Source organism: Styela clava, chromosome 6 (genome assembly GCF_964204865.1).
Source record: "Styela clava chromosome 6, kaStyClav1.hap1.2, whole genome shotgun sequence".
Lineage (NCBI taxonomy): Eukaryota > Metazoa > Chordata > Ascidiacea > Stolidobranchia > Styelidae > Styela > Styela clava.
The window spans coordinates 2,033,395-2,053,186 of record NC_135255.1 but is presented as its reverse complement, the minus strand read 5'-3'; the positions used below and the strand labels follow the sequence as shown (position 1 = coordinate 2,053,186).

The 19,792-nt window shown below is 33.5% G+C and overlaps 2 protein-coding genes across 4 annotated transcripts; both read right to left on the bottom strand.

Moving 5' to 3' along the window:
• Positions 1–5,084: 5,084 nt before the first annotated feature.
• LOC120330719 (uncharacterized) lies at positions 5,085–17,304 on the bottom strand. 3 transcript variants are annotated; one of them, XM_039397616.2, is made up of 17 exons: positions 17,079–17,304; positions 16,425–16,498; positions 16,044–16,130; positions 15,223–15,376; positions 14,972–15,082; positions 14,644–14,698; positions 13,837–13,947; positions 12,911–13,021; positions 12,425–12,535; positions 11,473–11,583; positions 10,977–11,032; positions 10,605–10,671; positions 9,311–9,486; positions 8,467–8,619; positions 8,078–8,285; positions 7,517–7,615; positions 5,085–6,534 (listed from the first exon to the last, which is right to left on the bottom strand). In XM_039397616.2, exons 1-17 carry the CDS (start codon positions 17,172–17,174, stop codon positions 6,401–6,403), a joined length of 1,914 nt encoding a protein of 637 aa, XP_039253550.2. In that variant the 5' UTR covers positions 17,175–17,304; the 3' UTR covers positions 5,085–6,400. The 3 variants fall into 3 exon arrangements, with proteins under 3 accessions (XP_039253550.2, XP_039253553.2, XP_039253552.2); XM_039397619.2 differs by lacking the exon at positions 11,473–11,583; XM_039397618.2 differs by lacking the exon at positions 13,837–13,947.
• Positions 17,232–18,893, bottom strand: LOC120330720 (ribonuclease H2 subunit B-like). Its single transcript, XM_039397620.2, has one exon. It carries the CDS (start codon positions 18,823–18,825, stop codon positions 17,947–17,949), a length of 879 nt encoding a protein of 292 aa, XP_039253554.1. The 5' UTR covers positions 18,826–18,893; the 3' UTR covers positions 17,232–17,946.
• Positions 18,894–19,792: the final 899 nt, after the last annotated feature.

The window sequence follows — 19,792 nt, the reverse complement described above, 5'->3', positions numbered from 1 at the left end:
ATTTTAAGTGAGCGTAAGTATATCTATTTTGCACGACACGAATAATTTTGAAAACATTACTTTCCTTTTTTCGCTTTTCTGTCGTCTATCACAGCATAAAAATATAATTTTGTAAACAAACTATATATATTCATACTCCGGAAATTAGCAATTTGTTCAATTATCATAACTTTAATTTATCAAGTTTGGTATATAACATTGTTTATTACATTTATCTCTCATTTAATTAAACTGTTACTTTTTATTTTGCTTCTGGTGTTGCGATTCAATTTTTATTTTCAGAGCGTGTAACTTGAATATAATATGAACTTGTAACTGAAAATGATCTTTTTGGAAATGAAGCTTTCTGCTATAATCCACCAACATTGATAAAAGTCACTCAACTGAAATGTCGCTGCAATATCAATGTGATTTTTGTCATCTGCGAGATTTCTATAATTCCATATTTTACGTAATAAATATTTGCTTTACTGGTCTTCAATTCTGATTCCTTGCTAAGTAAATTACATATACATAGGAATTGAAATCTACCTTCCTCGGTGTTGTATGGTTTATGTGCATATCAAGCATTGGCAGGATATAGACAGTCCTGACATGTAGACTTGATAGTCGTTTCCACACGCGACGCTAGTATTAGGCTAATCGATATCAAGAACACAAATTATGTACAGATTTAGTACAAGTGACATGCATTTTCGCACGTTAAATCAGACTAAATTAGGAAAGCTGATATCGAAACTGTGCTTATAATATGCAAGTCAAATTTACACTTTTTGTTCTATTTGACACTGTGTGCAGCTAGTGATTGTAATACGTGATATATTTTGTCGCATATACAAGATTATTGCCAAATAATCCCTTCAGATGGCTGAATGATTAGGTAAATCACAACACTATTACACAGTTTGCAGTGAGTAATTCAAAATTGTCTTGACAATTTTGCGGCTGTAGATTAAGTGTTTGCGTCGAGATACAGTTGTAACTGTTGTGAGAATCTGATAATGGAACAAAGAACCTGAGGTAGTAAGCATAAAATGGGAAATAATAATTCAAATTATCGCGACTCAGATACGGACAGCAACTGCAGTGACTTCCTTGATAAACCAGAATGGACTTCCGAAATGTGCACGCCTAGACTTTCAGTCTCGATGACTGCAGATTCGAGACATGTGCTGATTAAATACAGAACGGACGGCAATGAAATTCTTGAAATAAAAGCCCGTGGCACAGAACCCAATATGACTCGAGAAATCATGGAATTCGGAAAAGCGTTGCATCACTTTTCTAATTGGGATTCTACGAAAAAATTGGACGTATCGATACCTACCTGTACATTGTTCATGAACGATTCCGAAGGAATGAACCATCATTGTGGATATGTAGAAATTAGCGTTGAGCGTCAAGTTTTGACTGATGAAGAAAAAATACAAAAATCAAACAAGTGTAATAAAAATTCCCTCGAGATCCCAACAATCACTTTGAACGACGAAATTAACGAAGAAAAGGCGTTTAATAAGTTTCGTGGCTCGAATGGTAATATAACTAAAAGACCAAGTGCCCAATTAGGAGATATTTTTGAAGAAAGTCCTTCGGAAATAGAAAACAGTGATGACGAAAACACAGAAAAAGTTTTATGCGAAGAAGTTATACCAAAAAAATATGTCCATGCTCAACGATGTTCCATCGATGTTGATATGGCACGATTGAATGACTACAGTTCTACATTTTTCGTCGATCAATTTTCTTTAAACGAAACAGACGAATCCTTTATCACACAGCCTTCAAAATTGTTTGACACTCTGCGAAAATCAGGGAAGTCGCGATCACTCAGCTTGAATGATTCGAATATGCAACTCTTCAGAAATAATGTGAGTCTTGATTCGAGACGTGCGTCGGAGCCTGCTAAAGTTAAAAACGATTCGCCAAAAATAATGAATCCAAATTTAAAACCAAGCAAAAATATGAAGCTTGGTAATGGAGATATTGAGTCTAATGGTAAACTGGAAAGTATCGATGGAAAAACCGACACAAAAATAAGTAGGTCTTCGGAAACTCCGTGGAGAGCTGCTACTGATTCTGGATCTGATACTGATAGCACTGTAACACAGTCCCCTGAACGTGAACTTAATGATGGTGAAGTTGTGCTTCGTCAATGCATTGCTAAGTTACGACCAACTCCCACAAAACAGCGAAAGGTTATTATGGCTGAAATCGACTCGGCAAAATCTATTGTTACACCTAAATGTCTAAATATGACGGATGGCAGACATGAAAAGGGCCAGGAAACGCCACTGTCTGCTTCCAAATCGAAACAGGTTTTTAAAAATAATGAACAAAATCCTTTGAAAGATCCAAGAACCGAAGCTTGGCTTGCTTTCGTTCGGACGTTAAGGCATCATGATCAAGACACACTAAGTGAGACCAGTTTGAGCGATTTCAGTGATTTTGATATTGAGCAAGGACTTTCGCTCTCTTCTACGTCAAACGGAGAAGATTGATAACATAAACCCACGTAAGATCGGAACATTTATCCTTATATATGAGTTATTTATCAAGGGCCGACTCTTTGTATGTTTGTTCTTCCCGAAAAGAAGGAAGCCCCTCCATTTTGCATTGGCATTTATATTGTGTTATTTCTTCGGAACACTAATCTTTGCAATCCACCAGATTAAAATCCTCGGTTCTGAAAAAGCCACTACCTAGAAATAATTGAATCAAAAGAATTTTTTATATTTATATTGTTCTACATGTTGTTGTACTTATGTTCACTGTGTACGTTTTAAAATGTATAAACGAGCAAAGCTATATAAAAATGAACTAAGTTTGACTATTGTTTACTGACGTTATACCGCGTAGGGGAGTTATGCTTGCCGCCAGGGCACTTTAACCATAGCCTGTATATTCAATATTCTTACATACCATAAAACAACAATGTATGGTAATTGTCTATGAAAGTTTGCTGAACTCCTCGTGGACGAGAGGTTGTTAACTAACTGATGCTCGGTTACGTCTTTCTCCACCATCATTTCATTAATATAAAAAGAATGACTGCTTGGCTTTTCACATTCCCGGCATAACATGATCGTAACCGTAGAGTTTCCAGAGGAATTTGAGCCTTTTTTGGTGCGCGGAATAGTTTTTATATATTGCTTACCGAACACCAAATGAAAATTTCAGATTTTTTCGAAAATAAGTGATCCGATTATCTAGCCTAATAATTATCTTGATAAATTTTTGCTTAGAAAGGAAATAGCGAACAGACCAATAGCTAATGACTTTGACTCGAGTTGGAATAAGACTTAACAAAATTTAAATTCATGGCTATTGAGAGTTAAAATACAAATAAAAGTTTTTAAAACGCCACGTGCTTGAATATCAACGCGAATTAGGATCTACATATTTTATCTCGAGGAGAGTTAAGCCGATGAGACGCCAGTTGTCCGAATACCAGTCCATGTGGGATGTGGAATCAGTCAGCCAGTTATTTGTTTCAAATACTCTGTTGTATCTCCGCTCTAGGAGATCCTTATTCTCAGTCGTTCTGTATGTCTGTCGTCTGTCTGTTTGTCCAGCTGTAAAGATCAAATGGCTGGACAGTTCCGGCTGAAATTTTTCACACGTGTTATCATGTCACGCTAATGTTATGCGTTTCACCCAAATTCAGGATTAATGTTCCATTTCCATGGTAACGGCGAGAAAACGCGCCGATCCCTAAATTGTTTCCAGTTTTCTCATAATATTTCGCCATTTTCTAGTTCAGTAGGACTAATATTGAAATTCCGAGAACGCTACCTTCAGCATGGGAAAATACTCTTTCCATCAAGTCGACTTTGGTATTGATATTCTTTAAACTGGAGGAGCCTTAGGGATTTTTGTGAACATTTTTTTCAATTTCCAGCCGCATTATATCAGTCACGCTAATATGTCTACAAAACGCGCAGCGTTTGGAATGAACTGGCCTTTTCGACAACCCGCTCACTTTTTAATCGTGTCGCCGTTATTAAAGATCTTCAAGTTTCCATTGATGGCAACCGGCCTCAACTATCAGCGGAGATCCTGGGCGCCTACCGGCTTGTCTGTCTGTCTGATTGTCCAGCTGTAGCGTCCAAACGGTTGGACAGATCAGGATGAATTTTCACGTGGGTCATCCTTATGCCTTTCATCCATGTTCAAGATTGATGTTTCGTTTCCATGGCAGCAGCAAAAAACGCGCCGATCGGTGAAAAATTTCCAATTTTTTCATAATTTTCACCCTATTTCTAGTCAACTAAGTCAAATATTAAAACTCCAAGAACGCTACCTTCTGCGGATGAAAATACGCTTTCGAACAAACTGTTTTTCATCTCGATAGTTCATAAACCGGAGAAGCCTTAGGAATTTTAGCGCACATATTTTAATTATTAGCTGCAACACACTGTATGCGGAGAATACCGACAAGACAGACGCACAGCGTTCAAAATTAACCGGCAGCTCCTTTACCCGTTAGTAACTCTGAAATGACGTCGCGATCGAGCATAGGCGGGGATCAATACTGGGCGCCCGCCGCCTCGTTTCTAATCTTTTTTAGATTTTCTTTCTAAATATCTATCTCACCACCATCTGTTCTAGAGTGATCGATAACGTAAGGCACCTCAATATAATATTCCGAGTTCATATCAAATACAGACTTATCTTGAACCAAATAAGTGCTCGCTAAATTTTGATTTCTACTTTGTTCAATTAGTTACCATAAATGTGTTGATCAGAATAAATTAAGAAACAAATATGTATGTCGTTCAGAGCACCTGCATGTCATTCACGAATCCAAAATCTAAGTAAACAGCATGAGATTACTAGGACAGACCACAATGAAATTCTACAATGTATTTATCTAACTTGTCAGTCTGTTCAACAGTGACAACTTTGACAAGATTTTGATACCTGCACTGGTGAAATGTTGTTCCAGTCAGTGACACTCAAGATCGTCCGTCAACTGACTCTATTTTTATTACACAAATGCTATGATCAGCATCACATCCAATCTTTATCATTATTAGCGAACATGCTATCTCGCCCTTACTAAAAATGAAAAAAATCAAATAATGTCCTTCGTTTTAGAAATATTGATTTATTACACATAATTTTCCATGTTGAATATAAGCAGCTGGTAACGCTGAACCTTAAACAATAATAAGTAGAATAATAACAATACATTGTAAAATTCAAATTAAATATTCTGCTTATAGAAGAATTGGTATTAAGCAATATTTGAAACTCTGTTGTAGTTCACAAAGAGTTGAGCGAAATTAGAAATAAAAAAAATGTTAGCGAGATCTCATCCGACAGCATACTCATTCTTTCAAATTAGTTTTGTACATTTTAACACACATCCACTTGATTACATAAGCGATTGAAAAATTCATTTGATTCAGGATTCCTTAACTATATTGAGAATAATAAAATGATTAAGAGAACATAATAAAAACCAAAATAGAGCGTTCAGAATTCTTGTGAGCTTCCTATTAAATCCAGAGAAACAAACCATTTTATTACATTACAATTATAACGAATACTCCTGTTGCAAGCGCAAACTCGATATAAAAGTAAAAAACCATCCAGTGAAATGCTGTACATAGAAACTACACTGATATAACGTCTTGTCCTGATTGTATTCGATCAAAAATGAATATCAAATGTTTCTATGATTTTACGACAATCGGATTATCTCACAATTGCAATGGTCAAGTTAGTAGTACGAAGTGCCTTTGGATAATTACTTTGCTAAGTTAATTGTCCTTACTTTATAGAAATAATGATAGAACAGCAGGAAGCATTAATGAGAACATGATGAAAACGACAATTAAACAAGTAACAGGCAGTAGTCACAAGAATAGTTCCGATTACTAATACATGTGGAATGTTCCTTTCCCGAATACAAGATATAGGAAACACTTTATTAATATAAAAACATATACATCAGAATCAATCAATAATAGGACACGAGTACTCAATTCATTTTAAGCATCCCCAGTTGGGATGTGGAAGTGCTTTTCAGGTTGACATGTATTTGGTCTGAGAAATGTCAGTTTTGCATGTTTGAGCTATCACAGAGTCGGTAGTTTTGGCATAATGTAAATTGTGCTTCACCAATTTTAAATCATGAATCTCAAAAAACAAAATCATTCATTGATGTTGTTTGCAAAGACAAATCTCAACACACCAACAAGCTCATACAAATGTTGCAAAAACTAGACGATTAACAGTCCATAAAACTAAAAAGTTGGCCTTTTAATTTCATAAAAAGATAATTAAGTTTACACGCCTATACATTATGCATATAATATGAAGTATATCGGGGAGCTACACGAATCATCCTCTCCTTTTATCTTTCCCATTTCCCATGTTCATAAAAACATGCAAACTACATCATCTCCACATAATTGGCAGGGAATAGTCCAGTAGCTCCACGGCAAGTTCCAGACCACCATCCTTCATCAACTTGCTCAATGTTTGTAATAATCTCATCCGGATCAAATGTGATTTCATCACTGCCGGCTGAAAATAATGGAATTATGTTAAATAATTCTGAATGAATTTAGTGTAATTTAAAGTCCTTGACATACATCAATCAATAGAAAATATTAGAATACAAAATTGTGTACTCCCGTAGTATGTGTACCAGCTACCAGGTTAGGGTTCGGCCATGATTTTATTCCAATTTTCCTTAGTTTATTTTTATTACAAGATCGGGGAATGTTTTTACACAACCTGATGTAAGGTAGGCAAACAAATTTAGTTACCGGTACCTCCATATTGGTACACATACTTCTGTGTTCTGTAGTGCCCAAAATTTTGGTTTCAGGTGAGTTTTCAAGTAAAAACAAATAATGGACCAATTGATTTCAAATTTCCAGCTAGAAGGCTTTTACTTTTATACAGGAACATTTTAAATTTTAATTAATTTTGAATCCCACATAGGGGTCTCTTAAATTCGGCCCAAAGTTTTCTTTCTTTTTTTAATTCATATGAATATTATATTATGACAGCATGTGCATTTGGTGCAGTTATTTTAATATCTAGCTGAAATTTTGCTGACGTTGAGGTATTTGAGAATTACAATTTTTACTGTGACTATTTATTGCATTTCTTTATTTGTTTGTGTTTGTCTTTCTAATACTTTTATCGATTGGCATTTATTTGCCAAAGTAAACATTGATTATTTCGATCCATATTGTATTTTCAAAATTGGATTCATTCAACATGTGAAAGTTATCTTATTCGATGTTTGTTTCACGCCATATGCACCTTAAATACCTTTGCATTGTATTAATACTACCACTAGTAAATTGCATTAGAAATATTGCATGTCGAATTCACAATTTATTTTTTTATTCTTTTCTTTAATTTTACAATATTTCATGCAGAATGGATATAAACAGTCTCAATCAGAAACATGAGTGAAATGTGCTGATACTATATGGCTATATAAAATTAATTCTAGCTTTGACTGTAATGTTTTTGAGGTAATAAATATTACCTGCTTGATAATCATATAAAGCTCGAGCACATAATCCTTCATCTCCACCTTGTTGTTGTGGAGCTTGTTGTTGTGAAGCTGCATCATCTGCTCCGAAAGCTGTCAGAAAAAGTAAATTTTAGCTTTGGAAGCGTTTAATTTCGTATAAATTTTAACAAATATATATTTCAATATTTAATAATAATCTTTCTATATAACCAATTTTATTTCAATAAATTCAAAATTTATACTATATGATAAAACAATTTTATCAAATCCTGGTAAGGACCGAGATTTGTCATAAATTTCAAGTCCACCAACTGTATAATTCAACAGAAATCTATAATCTAACAATTTGTATAGAACAGCTTTTATTGATGGAGAAAGTAGACAATCGTATCACAGACTAATAACTTACCATAAAATTCTAAATAAAAAAATATTAGATAATGCACTTTCAAAAATATTCAAATTGAATTATGGTAAAACACCAAAAAATCACATCATTGAGATATTGTCATCATTATCAATGATTTTTGCTTCAACAAATTTGTTTACGAATACTGAAAGTTTAACTTATACCTTCATAGGCATTTTCATCTTCATTATAATCAGTGGAATATGCTTGTTGTTGGTCATGTTGCACAGGTGGACCAGTATCTTCATATGGATCTTCTTGTGCCTCTGGTACATATTCAGTCTGGGGATCTCCATAAGCATATTCAGGTTCTGGCTCATATGTAGTTTCGGCTTCATATCCAGCAGGTTCTAATTCATAAGCATTCGAAGCCTGTATTTATAAAAAAGTAAAATATTCATTTCACAAATTTTTAATACCAAGAACTAAGAAAAGGCAAAAATTATAAATTACAAGGATTAATTAAATTTTTTAATTAACTCCAGCCTTTGGACTGAGCATATATTTTTTTTATGAAAAGTATTATTGGCTTTACGACTGATATGACACTCACATCATCTTGTTGTTGTTGAGCTGCAGCTGCTGCCTCTTGTTCTCTCTTTCTTGCTTCTTCCTCCTGTTGTCTCCTGTACTCTTCTTCTTCTTCTTGCCTTCTTCTCTCATCCTCCTGCTGTCTTCTCTGTTCATCTTCATACCTTTGATGTTCCTATCAGATGTACGAAATATAGCAGCACTTATAAAAAATGTCGATATTTCAAGGATCAAGGAGAAAATGAATTCTCTTTGTATGACACTCATTCACGCTTTTCGTTCTTAACAAGCCCATATACATGCAGTCGCTGAAATCTGATGATATCCAAGAAGTACTATGATTAAGAAAGACAAAAAATTTTTCCTGTTTGGCATTGTCTACCCAATGTATTACACCCAGGGTGAGGTGTGTGCATAGGATTTGGACCAGAGATATGTAATCTGGGATGTCGATATGGTTAAGTATAACGCTTCAGCGAATATGCGAAATATCTCACGAAACAATCAATAATGTGATGGCCTTCTCCATGATCTTTCAGATTTGTACTGAATTTGATTATAACGAAAATTTTACAAAATATAACGTAATTCGACTCACTAGCATGTGCAAACGTGGGTACTCCCGAAGTATGTGAACCAAGATTCCGGACACCGGAACGTAGTATGTGTACCAGGTTAGGGTTAGGCCATAATTTCAGGTACAAATACTACGGGAGTCACTTGGCTAGTCCCCAAACTTGTGCTAGAACTAAAATGGGGAAAATTATTCGGGATCACCCAAACGTGTATTGCAAGTAGACACCATTCAATTTCATTTGATATTAATTTTTATTGTCAGTAACATGATAAAAAGGATCCAAATCTACCTCATTTTCAGCTGCAGCTGCTTCTCGTTGTTGCCTTTCTTCGGCAGCTTTTTTATCAGCTTGATCTTTGGCTGCTCGTCTTTGTTTTTCTTCTTCTCTCCTTCTCTGTTCATCTTCCTCTTGTTGTACTGCCATATTCTCAAATTTATTCCGAATGTTTCCAGTGCCCCCACTACCTGAAACATAGAACATTGTTTCAAAAAAAGGTTATGAAATACAGAGCAATCAAATTTTAGTTTGCGTCATGCTTTTCCTCGAAACTGCCTTTAGTCTAAAACAGGGGTTCCCAAGATTTTTTCAGGGCGACCCCGAAGACAACTTTCAAGTGTCCAGGGCGACCCCAGGTCAATATATATATATTTTTCAATACACCTTAGAGCTTCTTTCACGGAGCTTTTGAGTTTGGTTATGTGGTGGTATTAAGTAAAATAAGCTAAACCAAACAGTGATGTCACAATGAGCACCTACATTTTCTATAGCATAAGCATAGAGCGATGCCTATGGGCCTGTTTTACAGTAAGTCACGGTACAAACTGCTAAATTTAACATGGTTTGTCAAATCTTAGATGATTTGTACACCCATCCTCTACCATACCTCAGCGACCCCATGACCTGTTTGCGACTAGGGCTGGGCATTTTCGAATACCTGATGATTTCAGAATCGAATCGAATAATTTTTTCGAATCGAATCGAATCTCGAATACTTGGAAGGTATGATAATGTATGTAACTTTCTTATCATTTTAGGTCCTCCAGACACATAAATTACTGAAAACATAAAATACATCACTGACAATAAAAAAAAAAGTTTTCATCAATACCTCAATGCAGAAAAGAGTCATATGTCAGAATTGTGTTGGAAAAATATGTTTTCAATGAAAAAAAAAATTGAGAAATTTACCTCGACCATTGGCGAAGGAGTGAAACAAGATGGCGGCGATTCGAAAATTTGCTCTTAACCGATTCGAATAATTTACTATTCGATTCGATTCGAATATTCGATTCGAAATGCCCAGCCCTATTTGCGACCCTACCTACTTATCACTCCGACCCAACTTGGGGTCACGACCCCTGGTTTGGGAACCCCTGGTCTAAAATGAAATATTTGTAAGGAAATAATGATTTGAAGGTCTGTGTCATTATTAAGAATAATAAAAATTATATTTTGGCAGATTAGTGGTAAGATTGCATGCACCTGTATAGAATAACACTGTCATACATGCTTAGGTATAAGACTCAATTAATACCAGGGGTCAGTACTTTTTAAAATACCATTTTAATAATGGAACTCTTACTTGGAGCAACTTTTGTTGATTTGTAAGAAGAAGAAACATCAGACATATCTTCAAATGTTCCAGCATTCTGTATTTTCAGAATAAATACGATGAAATATTGATGAGATTAAACGTTTGAAATAGAAATGTGTATGTTAAAACAAAAACGCCTAGTTATAATGAATAGAGGCGTTTCACATTGGCAATCTTAAAAAAGGAAAAATTATAACTTACCACATATTACAATTGAGTTAAATAGTTTAAAACAACTTTATGTTCAAGTTTATCATAAAGCTATATTATTACTTGAGTCATTAGCATGGTCAAAACTTAATTAACAAAGCCATCTCACGACATATGCATAAATTATGACTTCTTAGTATTTACATTTACCTCATCCTTTCTATCTGTTTGAACACCATATTTTCCACCAAAACCAGTTGAATAATCTAAAATTTTTTTCAAAAAATAAAAACTAGTAGAATGTAGTTAACAATGATTGAAATGGTTCGGCTAGTAAACCCCTTGCATTCTCAAGGTTTTTGTGGAATTTGGATAATTTGTTTTTACTTGAAAAGAACATAGAACAGACACAATGAATGTGGGAAACTGTACACATAAAGAATGATTTGTATATAAAAAATATATGATTCCAGGACCAGAACTTCGGTAGTGTAGAATGTAGATCACCCACATAAAGTACCGGTAGGTAAAAATCAGCAATAACCTCATAATCAAAGCACTTTGCACTGAAGTAAAAATTATTAAAACAAATGCATCTCATATAAATCAAGTTACTTGTTATTCAATTTAAAATTAAGATTCCACCAGACCATTCAACAAAACAAAAATCATGATTATATAATAAATGAAAATCATTTGATACCACCTTTCTGTGATTCGTGTTTCGCTAATTTTTGTTGTTCTTCCCATCCATAAGCAGTCTTATCTTGACGGTCTTTCTGTACCCCAAATTTTCCACCAAATCCCTTTGTATAATCTTTTTATTCGCAAATAAATAATCAGTAAAAACATGCAAAAGTAAAATATTGAATTCGAAAATTTCCTTTTTTAAATACAACATGCATAGTTTATGAATAATTATCCATTAATTGGTAACAAATAATGGGCTGTTGTATGCAATATAATTCTTACTGTAAACTAACACAAATGCATTTCTGTAATTTTTTTTTGGTCAACAGCAGACATTTTCCAGACATGTATATTTGAACTATGAAAAGAGCGATGATATCTAATAAATAACAGTCACATTTGGTCTACTTATACTCTTTTCATAGTTGAAATAAGTTTGCCACTACCAGAGCAAATGCATAGGCTATAGGAAGAATAATCATGTTTTGTAACTTTTCAATTTTACAGAGAGTTGTTGGGTGATTGGCAATTTTTAAATAAAATTTTAATGAATCTGGTACCACATACTCTAGAATCCATTTAGTTACAAAATACACTATGATACGGTCATCCTGTTCAGCTTAAATATATAACGATACAAATTTTATATTAATTGGAGGGGGGAGGATGAATGAAAAGATGACTCAATCATACAGCATTAAAATAGTTAACCAGTTATATGTAAATCACCCTACGACGGGAGAGGAATTCGGCAATCCTCTCGAACAGAATTCCAACCTACGAATGCACGCAGGGTAGTCAGGTGTGATGGCAAGCATGTTTCTTTTGCTTTGCAAAACCATGTCACAACCAACAAAATAATCAAGACATTATACTTAAAATCACCGGAAATAAAAGAAATTAACTAACTTAAAAAAACATCATACACACATTAGTAAAATTAATCCAAAGTCAAAATCATTTCATACCTTGCTGCGATTCATGTTTGGACAATTGAGCTTGTTCATCCCATCCATGTGCTGCTTTGTCTTGTCTATCTTTCTGAACTCCATATTTGCCACCAAAACCAGTTGTATAATCTTGAATCACATAAATAGATTGAGATGCTTAGTTTAGATAAATCTCTTACAAAAAAAAATTATTTTATAATAAAACATAAAAGTGTTCATTCATATTCAAACCAGGAATTACGCCGGCCAACTGCAATACAAAACGACCTAATTTATCAAACATGGGATAGCTTTCATTAAAAGTGTAGAAATAGGACGAGACTTCCATATTGATCACAAAAGAGCAGAGTGCCGATAAGACCGATTAATATATGCCGTCTCATGGCCCTTCGTCCGGTTACCAGTTTGGATTTCAAATACATGAACTTGATACATGTCAGTCAGATATGACTTCTTTGTTATGTCACGTTTTGTAGCAAATATATATAAATGGGTAAAAACTACCTTTTTGGGATTCATGTTTAGATAATTGTGCTTGTTCATCCCATCCATGTGCTGCTTTATCTTGTCTATCTTTCTGAACTCCATATTTGCCACCAAAACCAGTTGCATAATCTACATTTGACAGAGCATTAAAGTAAATTATTACCGATATACCTTATTCTGATATAAAATAAAATAACCTTGAAATTTTTTATGATCAGCCCGACCCAGATGAAAATTTTAATATTTTAGATTCATATATTTTGCGGCAAATTTGTGTTTTTTTTCGTGACTGGAACGAACCCAGAATTTGCTTCACAATTCCTTCAAGTTAAAACCACAAATATTTTGATTAGAAAATAATACTACTCAGTTTAGATTTACTCCTAATTCAGAAAGTATCAATAATAATTGAATATAAAAAATATAAAAATATATTTACTTTGCTATATTTGCTTCAAAACAGAGCTGTTATGCTAATTCCATTAATAAAAAATATGATGTTAGAAAGGATGCAGAACACAATGCCTAACAGAATCAGGGACTAACAAACACAGAGCCAAGTTCCATAAATGTGTATTGTTTAACAAGGTTCAAAATATCCACGATTCTTTAAACCATGCAAATTGGAAAAAAAATGCACACCATCAAGCAATTGTAAGAGTCACCACCAATTCTCCAAATCCAAAAAAGTGTAAGAATTTGAAATTTTAAAATGGAAATCATGTAAGACCAGTTTATTTATGAAATGTTAAAGGCTGCACTTTTCAAGTTAACATAACTCATACTTTTGTGGACTGTTTTATATGAATATCAAAATTTATTCATCAACAAAAATTATCATTAATTAAAAAAATAATTTTTATATTTTCACTTCAATTCATACCAACATTGTTAATTATTAATCAAATCATAATATTCAAGCAAGATGAAATCACGCCATAAACCTTTTTGTGATTCATGCTTGTGCAATTTCTCTTGATGTTCCCAAGACAATGCTGATTTGTCCTGTCGATCACGTTGCACTCCGTACTTCCCACCAAAACCGTAAGAATAATCTTCGGTGTGTCAATAAAATCATGCAGCAATGAGGAAAATGAAAAAAAATCAAGTGAAGGTAATCACATGCAAAAAAATAAAAAATTGAACCCAGTAAATCCACACGAAATAATCACAAAAAAACGGTGTTTCCCATCATTTTCAACTTTATAAGTTGTGGTTTAAATTTCATTTTAAAGGTCCCTGGTAATAACGCTAATATTTCATAGAATTAAGATTATGATCGTTATTTAAAAAAAATATTGAATATATTCTGAATGAAATTACTAATAAAAATATTAACTGACAGATCTATGTAAGATTTAGCGTGAAATGAGCAAATTAATCAATAAATCAAACATCAACAATAACACAATAATATTTGAAAATTTCATATAATTGAGTCAATTTATTTGAAAGCGTCTTCGTTAAATCAAATTAAATAACTCTGATCATTATGAATATGAAATGATATTCTGTTGCAGTAAAACGTTATTTTTTATGAAGTTAGGTAAATCAGAATATAAATTATATGAGCAAAATTCTAAAATGAATTAATAAGCTGGGACTTCATTCAATTTATTTTCAAATATAAACAATTTTTTTAATAGAACTTTGAAATAAATGAATATAAATGACTTTGATAGAAAACCCAACGGATGTTGTGCATTAAATGAGCAATCAAGTAAACATGCAAAAAATTAGGTATTTTATACCTTTTTGAGACTCATGCTTGTTCATCTTCTCTTTGTATTCGAAAGTTTCAGCACTCTGGAATCGTATAAATAGAAAGAATATGATATTTCTCCCAATTTACATAAATGTTTGTTTGTATAAAAAAATTACAAATTAATTAGGATAATGAGAAATGTATACAACATAGTTGTTTTTTAATCCAGGGTTGGGTATGGGACTAATTACCCAGTAATTCATTCAAGATGTAAGAGGTTGGACCTGGTTGGCTGAAGTTAATGCGTCTTATGATCCAGCTGATAAAGAGGTTTCAAAAATTGCATGTGTTGCCTTTAATGCAAAATTCAGTACCTTATCCATCCTGTCTTTTTGTACACCAAATTTACCACCAAAACCTTTAGCTGCGTCTGTTTGAGATTCGTGAGCTGCGAGTTTGGCTTTATAACTGAAGTCAACAGCAGACTAAATATAATATATACATTTTAAGATTAAAAAAATATAATGGAAACAATCAAAAAATTGAGAGAAACGAAATGACAATTTCTGAATCCCATACATGTGCATGGCTTTTATAATATAATTAACATAATAGCAATACTAACTTTGTCAACTCTGTCTTTCTGTACACCAAATTTCCCGCCAAATCCTTTTGCTGCATCAACTTGGGATGTATGAGCTGCAAGCTTTGCCTGATATGTGTTATCAACAGCAGATTTATCCATTCGGTCTTTCTGAACACCAAACTTTCCTCCGTACCTGAATAACAGAATCATGAATAGATAGGGGTGACTATTCTATATCGAGAAAGGATACTTATTAGCAGAATATCTTTTGTTTTTGAACCAAATAAACTAACATAAAAAAAAAATTCTTTAAAATACAATTATGGTATGACTTTGAACTCAATATTATACTCATTTGTTTATTTCTGGGGGCATTCCATAAAAGTGGTTGTAACTATATAGCTATATCATGTGTTAATTGTACCAAACTTCCCACTCAGGAAGTTCGCTTTAGGTAAGACACATGGATCAGTGAAACATGGTGACTATTCTATTGATTTGTGAACTAGATTACACAAACTCTATAAACAGAAATTTTTATTGAAAATGTTAATCCTCCACACTTTAGACTTTAGAGCATTTACAATATCACACAAAAACCAAGGAAGGCTAAGGTTTAAGGCTAAAGATTTACATATTTATCTCGGGAAAGAGGAAAGCCATATGTCGAACCACAGCCTCTCGTCCGGTTACCAGTTTATGTCGAGTATGGGGTTAGTAAGCCAGTTATTTGTTCCAGATGCATTGACTTTATTGTGGAGTAAATTTAAAATGCACGATGCACGAGTCGGTGAATTAGAGAATGATGTAACTACCCCCACTTTTGTGCATAACAGAATAGAATGTCATAAATTACTCACCCATATGATGCTTTTGGTCCTGTTTTTGCTTCTTCTTGCTTCGCTTTTTCATCATCTTTTTGCACATCTTTACGAAGTCCACTTACACTAAAACGAAATAGAAAATGAACAATTATAACAAAAATGAGTAAGCAATGCTTGAAAAGCGTACTATGTCCAATTATAGTTTCAAAAGGCACTTTTGATATGCCTTCTGATAGATTTAAAGTGCAGCTGGAAAGACACACTCTCAATTAGAGAAATGATGAGAGTAGCTGTACAATAACTTTGATCAAGCGTTCAGTACAGAGAATAAATGATAGAATTCTAAAATAGTGCTTTCTGTAACTCTGATATTAACATTTCCATCCACTTCATATTACATTTAGCTGAAACCGATACCTTATGTGTCCAACTCTTCCTGAACCTTCGATAGTTTTTGATCCCCATCTTTGTTCTGTTTCAGAAACTTCATTCTATAGATAAATAAATGAACTTTATTTAAAACAAAACCATCTACTACCAGATTCTTTATACAATTTTTTCATGTCTTGGGGAGCTGATTTTGATATCGTTACCCAGCATATACCTAATAACCTTGAGAATGTAGTATATTTTTATTATTGTTGCGGCGCTCGTTTGCTGGTTGACCAAATAATAAATCTCTTTCCTCAGTCTGGGTAAGGCTCTGAATAAAACAGTTGTCAAATAAGCAGTATATGGTATGTATTAAGTAAATATTGACATTATGCTAGTCATAGTAATTTTCCAAATTCTGTTCATTTATTATGTTAATTATTAGGTACTCCCGAAGTATGGGAACCAAGATGGCAGATACCGGAGCATAGTATGTGTACCAGGTTAGGCCATAATTTTACTTCAATTTTCCTTATTATAGTTCTATTACGAGTTCGGGGACTTGCCAAGTGACTCCCGTAGTATTTGTGCCTGAAATTATGGCCTAAGCCTAACCTGGTACACATACTACGTTATGGTGTCCGCTATCTTGGTTCACATACTTCAGGAGTACCAATCATTATGTGATTAATACTTCACCACAAAATCAGGATCAGTTTCCCATTCATCATCATCATCATTTCCAACTGTTGGGTTTTTGATATCAACATTATTTCCTACTGTGGATCTCCACATGTTTTCGATTAATAGTGGCTTTTTCAATATTTAATCAATTCTCTTAGATTTTTAAAACTATTCATTAAAAATTGAATACAAAAGTAATTTAGAACATTTTTAATGAAAAAAATGAGGAACATTGAAACTTTGTATAAAGCAGCATGTCAACAATTTCCAGTCTACCATACAAAATACAGTGAAAATAATCAAAAAGCTTTCAACATGGAAATCCTAATGGCTAAAAAATAGTATTTCTTTACCGGTACTTCATTTTCACGATGCTTATTGAAATATTTTACTGTTGAGTAACTTAAGATAATGATTTGTCTTAGGTACAATGGATACCGAAGAATGTTCACCAAAATTCGATAACAATTTGTCATCATCAAATATAGCTGAGCAGCAGAAATTATAATATCCCTACTTCAATTCAAATTTATGGTAAATATGAAAAAAATTATAAAGAATGTAACATTGAAACCTTGATCGTTACCATTAGTTTATTATTAAATGAAAATAGAGAAAACATACAATCATTGCTAATCTGCTTTAACATTCATGTCAAATGCAGCTTTAGATTGATAGCAAACAAACGAGTATCTGAAAACTTTGCAAAATAATATCTTTGTGAAGATTAAGCAAAATCGTGAGCACTTATATTAAACATAGGAAAGTACATGTTGGCAGTTGATGGCATTGCGAGACAGCAACAAAGCGGTAGGAAATAGCAAAAATGCTCATTCTGTTAAAAATACACTTTACATTCAAATCATAATTTCTATAATATCTCCTATTTTTTACTCGATGGAGAAAAAAAACTTGAAATGCTTTTCATTCCCTTTTTGTTTACTTTATTCAAGTCTCTTTGTGCTTTTGACACTTTTGCCTTTTTATTTTTAGCTTCTCCATGACTTTCTTTCTCGTTTTTGATTTTTTTTGCAGTGAGCTGATTCCCGTGCTCCATAGAATGTCGCTTTTCTGCACGTTTTCTTATATTTAAATGTTTCTGTAGAAGACTCGCAATATCTTCATTAAGATAGCTTTCAACAAATCGAAAAGCATATTCTAGTTGAATTTCATCTTCATTTTCTTTATCATCACAATTATCCGCTATAAAAATACCAGAAGAAGTGACAGCATTTACTGTATTTTTGACTTTTTTACTCAGCCATTCCAATGTTTTTTCCTGGCTGTATTTGAATCCTACAAAATCACCAGTTCCAGAGACTTCTGCAACATTTTCCATTTGTGATTTTGATAATATCTTAACAAATTTGTTACAATCTGAATATTTTTCATCTTTTAAAATCTGATCTAAAATTACATATTTTTCTGCCTGACCACTGTTATTCAAATAAGGAAGAACAATATAAAGTGGGTCAATTATTGTTGCAACGAATAAAGAACCATCCTGCTGAACTTTGGCATCAACAAACCAGGATCCATACTTATCTCTGTGTGAATTTATTTCATACAACTGCTTCAGTTTGTCATTAAACAGGAATTTTGAAGGCTCTCCTGTACATGGATGTTTCAAGGTAAGCACAGACAGCGATGTTGAATCTACATTTAGATTCTCAGACTTGATCCCTCCTTCCAGCTTATTCATCACACAATCTTTCGGCAACATATATATCCATTCATTGCTACAGTCTTCATTTGTACCCATTTTTAAGATATAATCTACAAGTTTGCTAGAACTGTAGAACGTGACAATTCAAGATTGCAGAAATAAATTCAAGGTAAAAGTCAGTGGAATGATTGTGTTTACTGTACAAATCTAAAAATGCATACCAGTATGTCTGTATGTCAAATTATTGCTTTGGAACACATTCTTTATTTTTCTAAATCTAAAATTGGCCCAAATAAACCCTTGAGCAAGGGGACGACAAATGTCTCTTTGCAATTTTTATACACATTCTGACATTACACACAACCTTCATGTTTCCACTTTGGGATTGATTATATACAGATATAGACTATAATACTGTAATAATAATAACTTAAATCTCAAATTTCACATTCAAACATACAGCATTACCATTTTCCCGATAAGTTGGTTTGAAATAAGTTGTGTACAATACTGTACCCTATGTGGTTGCAATAACTGAATAACATAGACTAAATGCTGGAATGTTTTAGGTTTGTAGGCTATTACTTTTAAAATTAACGATTAACATTGTCTGATTGTTTTACTTTACGGTAGACTACTACAGTACCGGTAGCCTACTGGTTTTTTTCCATTCTGTTATATGTATTAAGGAAAGTAGACTAGGTATAGAAGTAGACACACAATTCCCTGGTGCTTGGTGTTTCAAATTCCTCTTCCAGTTTAGAGTTAAGACTTTCCAGCTTTTACTGATTTGTCAGTCGATTCTCGTTTCTGTCTACAGTACGGTATCTAAGTTCTACCATACAGTACTACAGCTTCTAGAAAACTGTTTATACTATCGATAAATCAGAAGTTGGCTTCGCATAGAATGAGACCAGTTTTCTTCGAAATTCGTAAAAAGAATATCATGTACGACAACGGTACAGCGCCCAAACTTGGAGGAAATTGCAAAACACCGTCAGGCACAACAAGAGGCTCGCCCATGAGCGACAGTTTGATTGACATATGCATTCAACCGTGAATC

What these genes read in the sequence shown, in the direction of transcription:
- LOC120330719 (XM_039397616.2), bottom strand. Translation starts at nt 17,174, where the DNA reads ATGTGGAGATCCACAGTAGGAAATAATGTTGATATCAAAAACCCAACA. An exon ending in AGAAAGACAGAGTTGACAAA is followed by an intron (nt 15,083 to 15,222) that starts GTTAGTATTGCT and finishes TATTATATTTAG; the next exon opens with TCTGCTGTTGACTTCAGTTA. An exon ending in CAAGCATGAGTCTCAAAAAG is followed by an intron (nt 13,948 to 14,643) that starts GTATAAAATACC and finishes GACACACCGAAG; the next exon opens with ATTATTCTTACGGTTTTGGT.
- LOC120330720 (XM_039397620.2), bottom strand. Translation starts at nt 18,825, where the DNA reads ATGGGTACAAATGAAGACTGTAGCAATGAATGGATATATATGTTGCCG.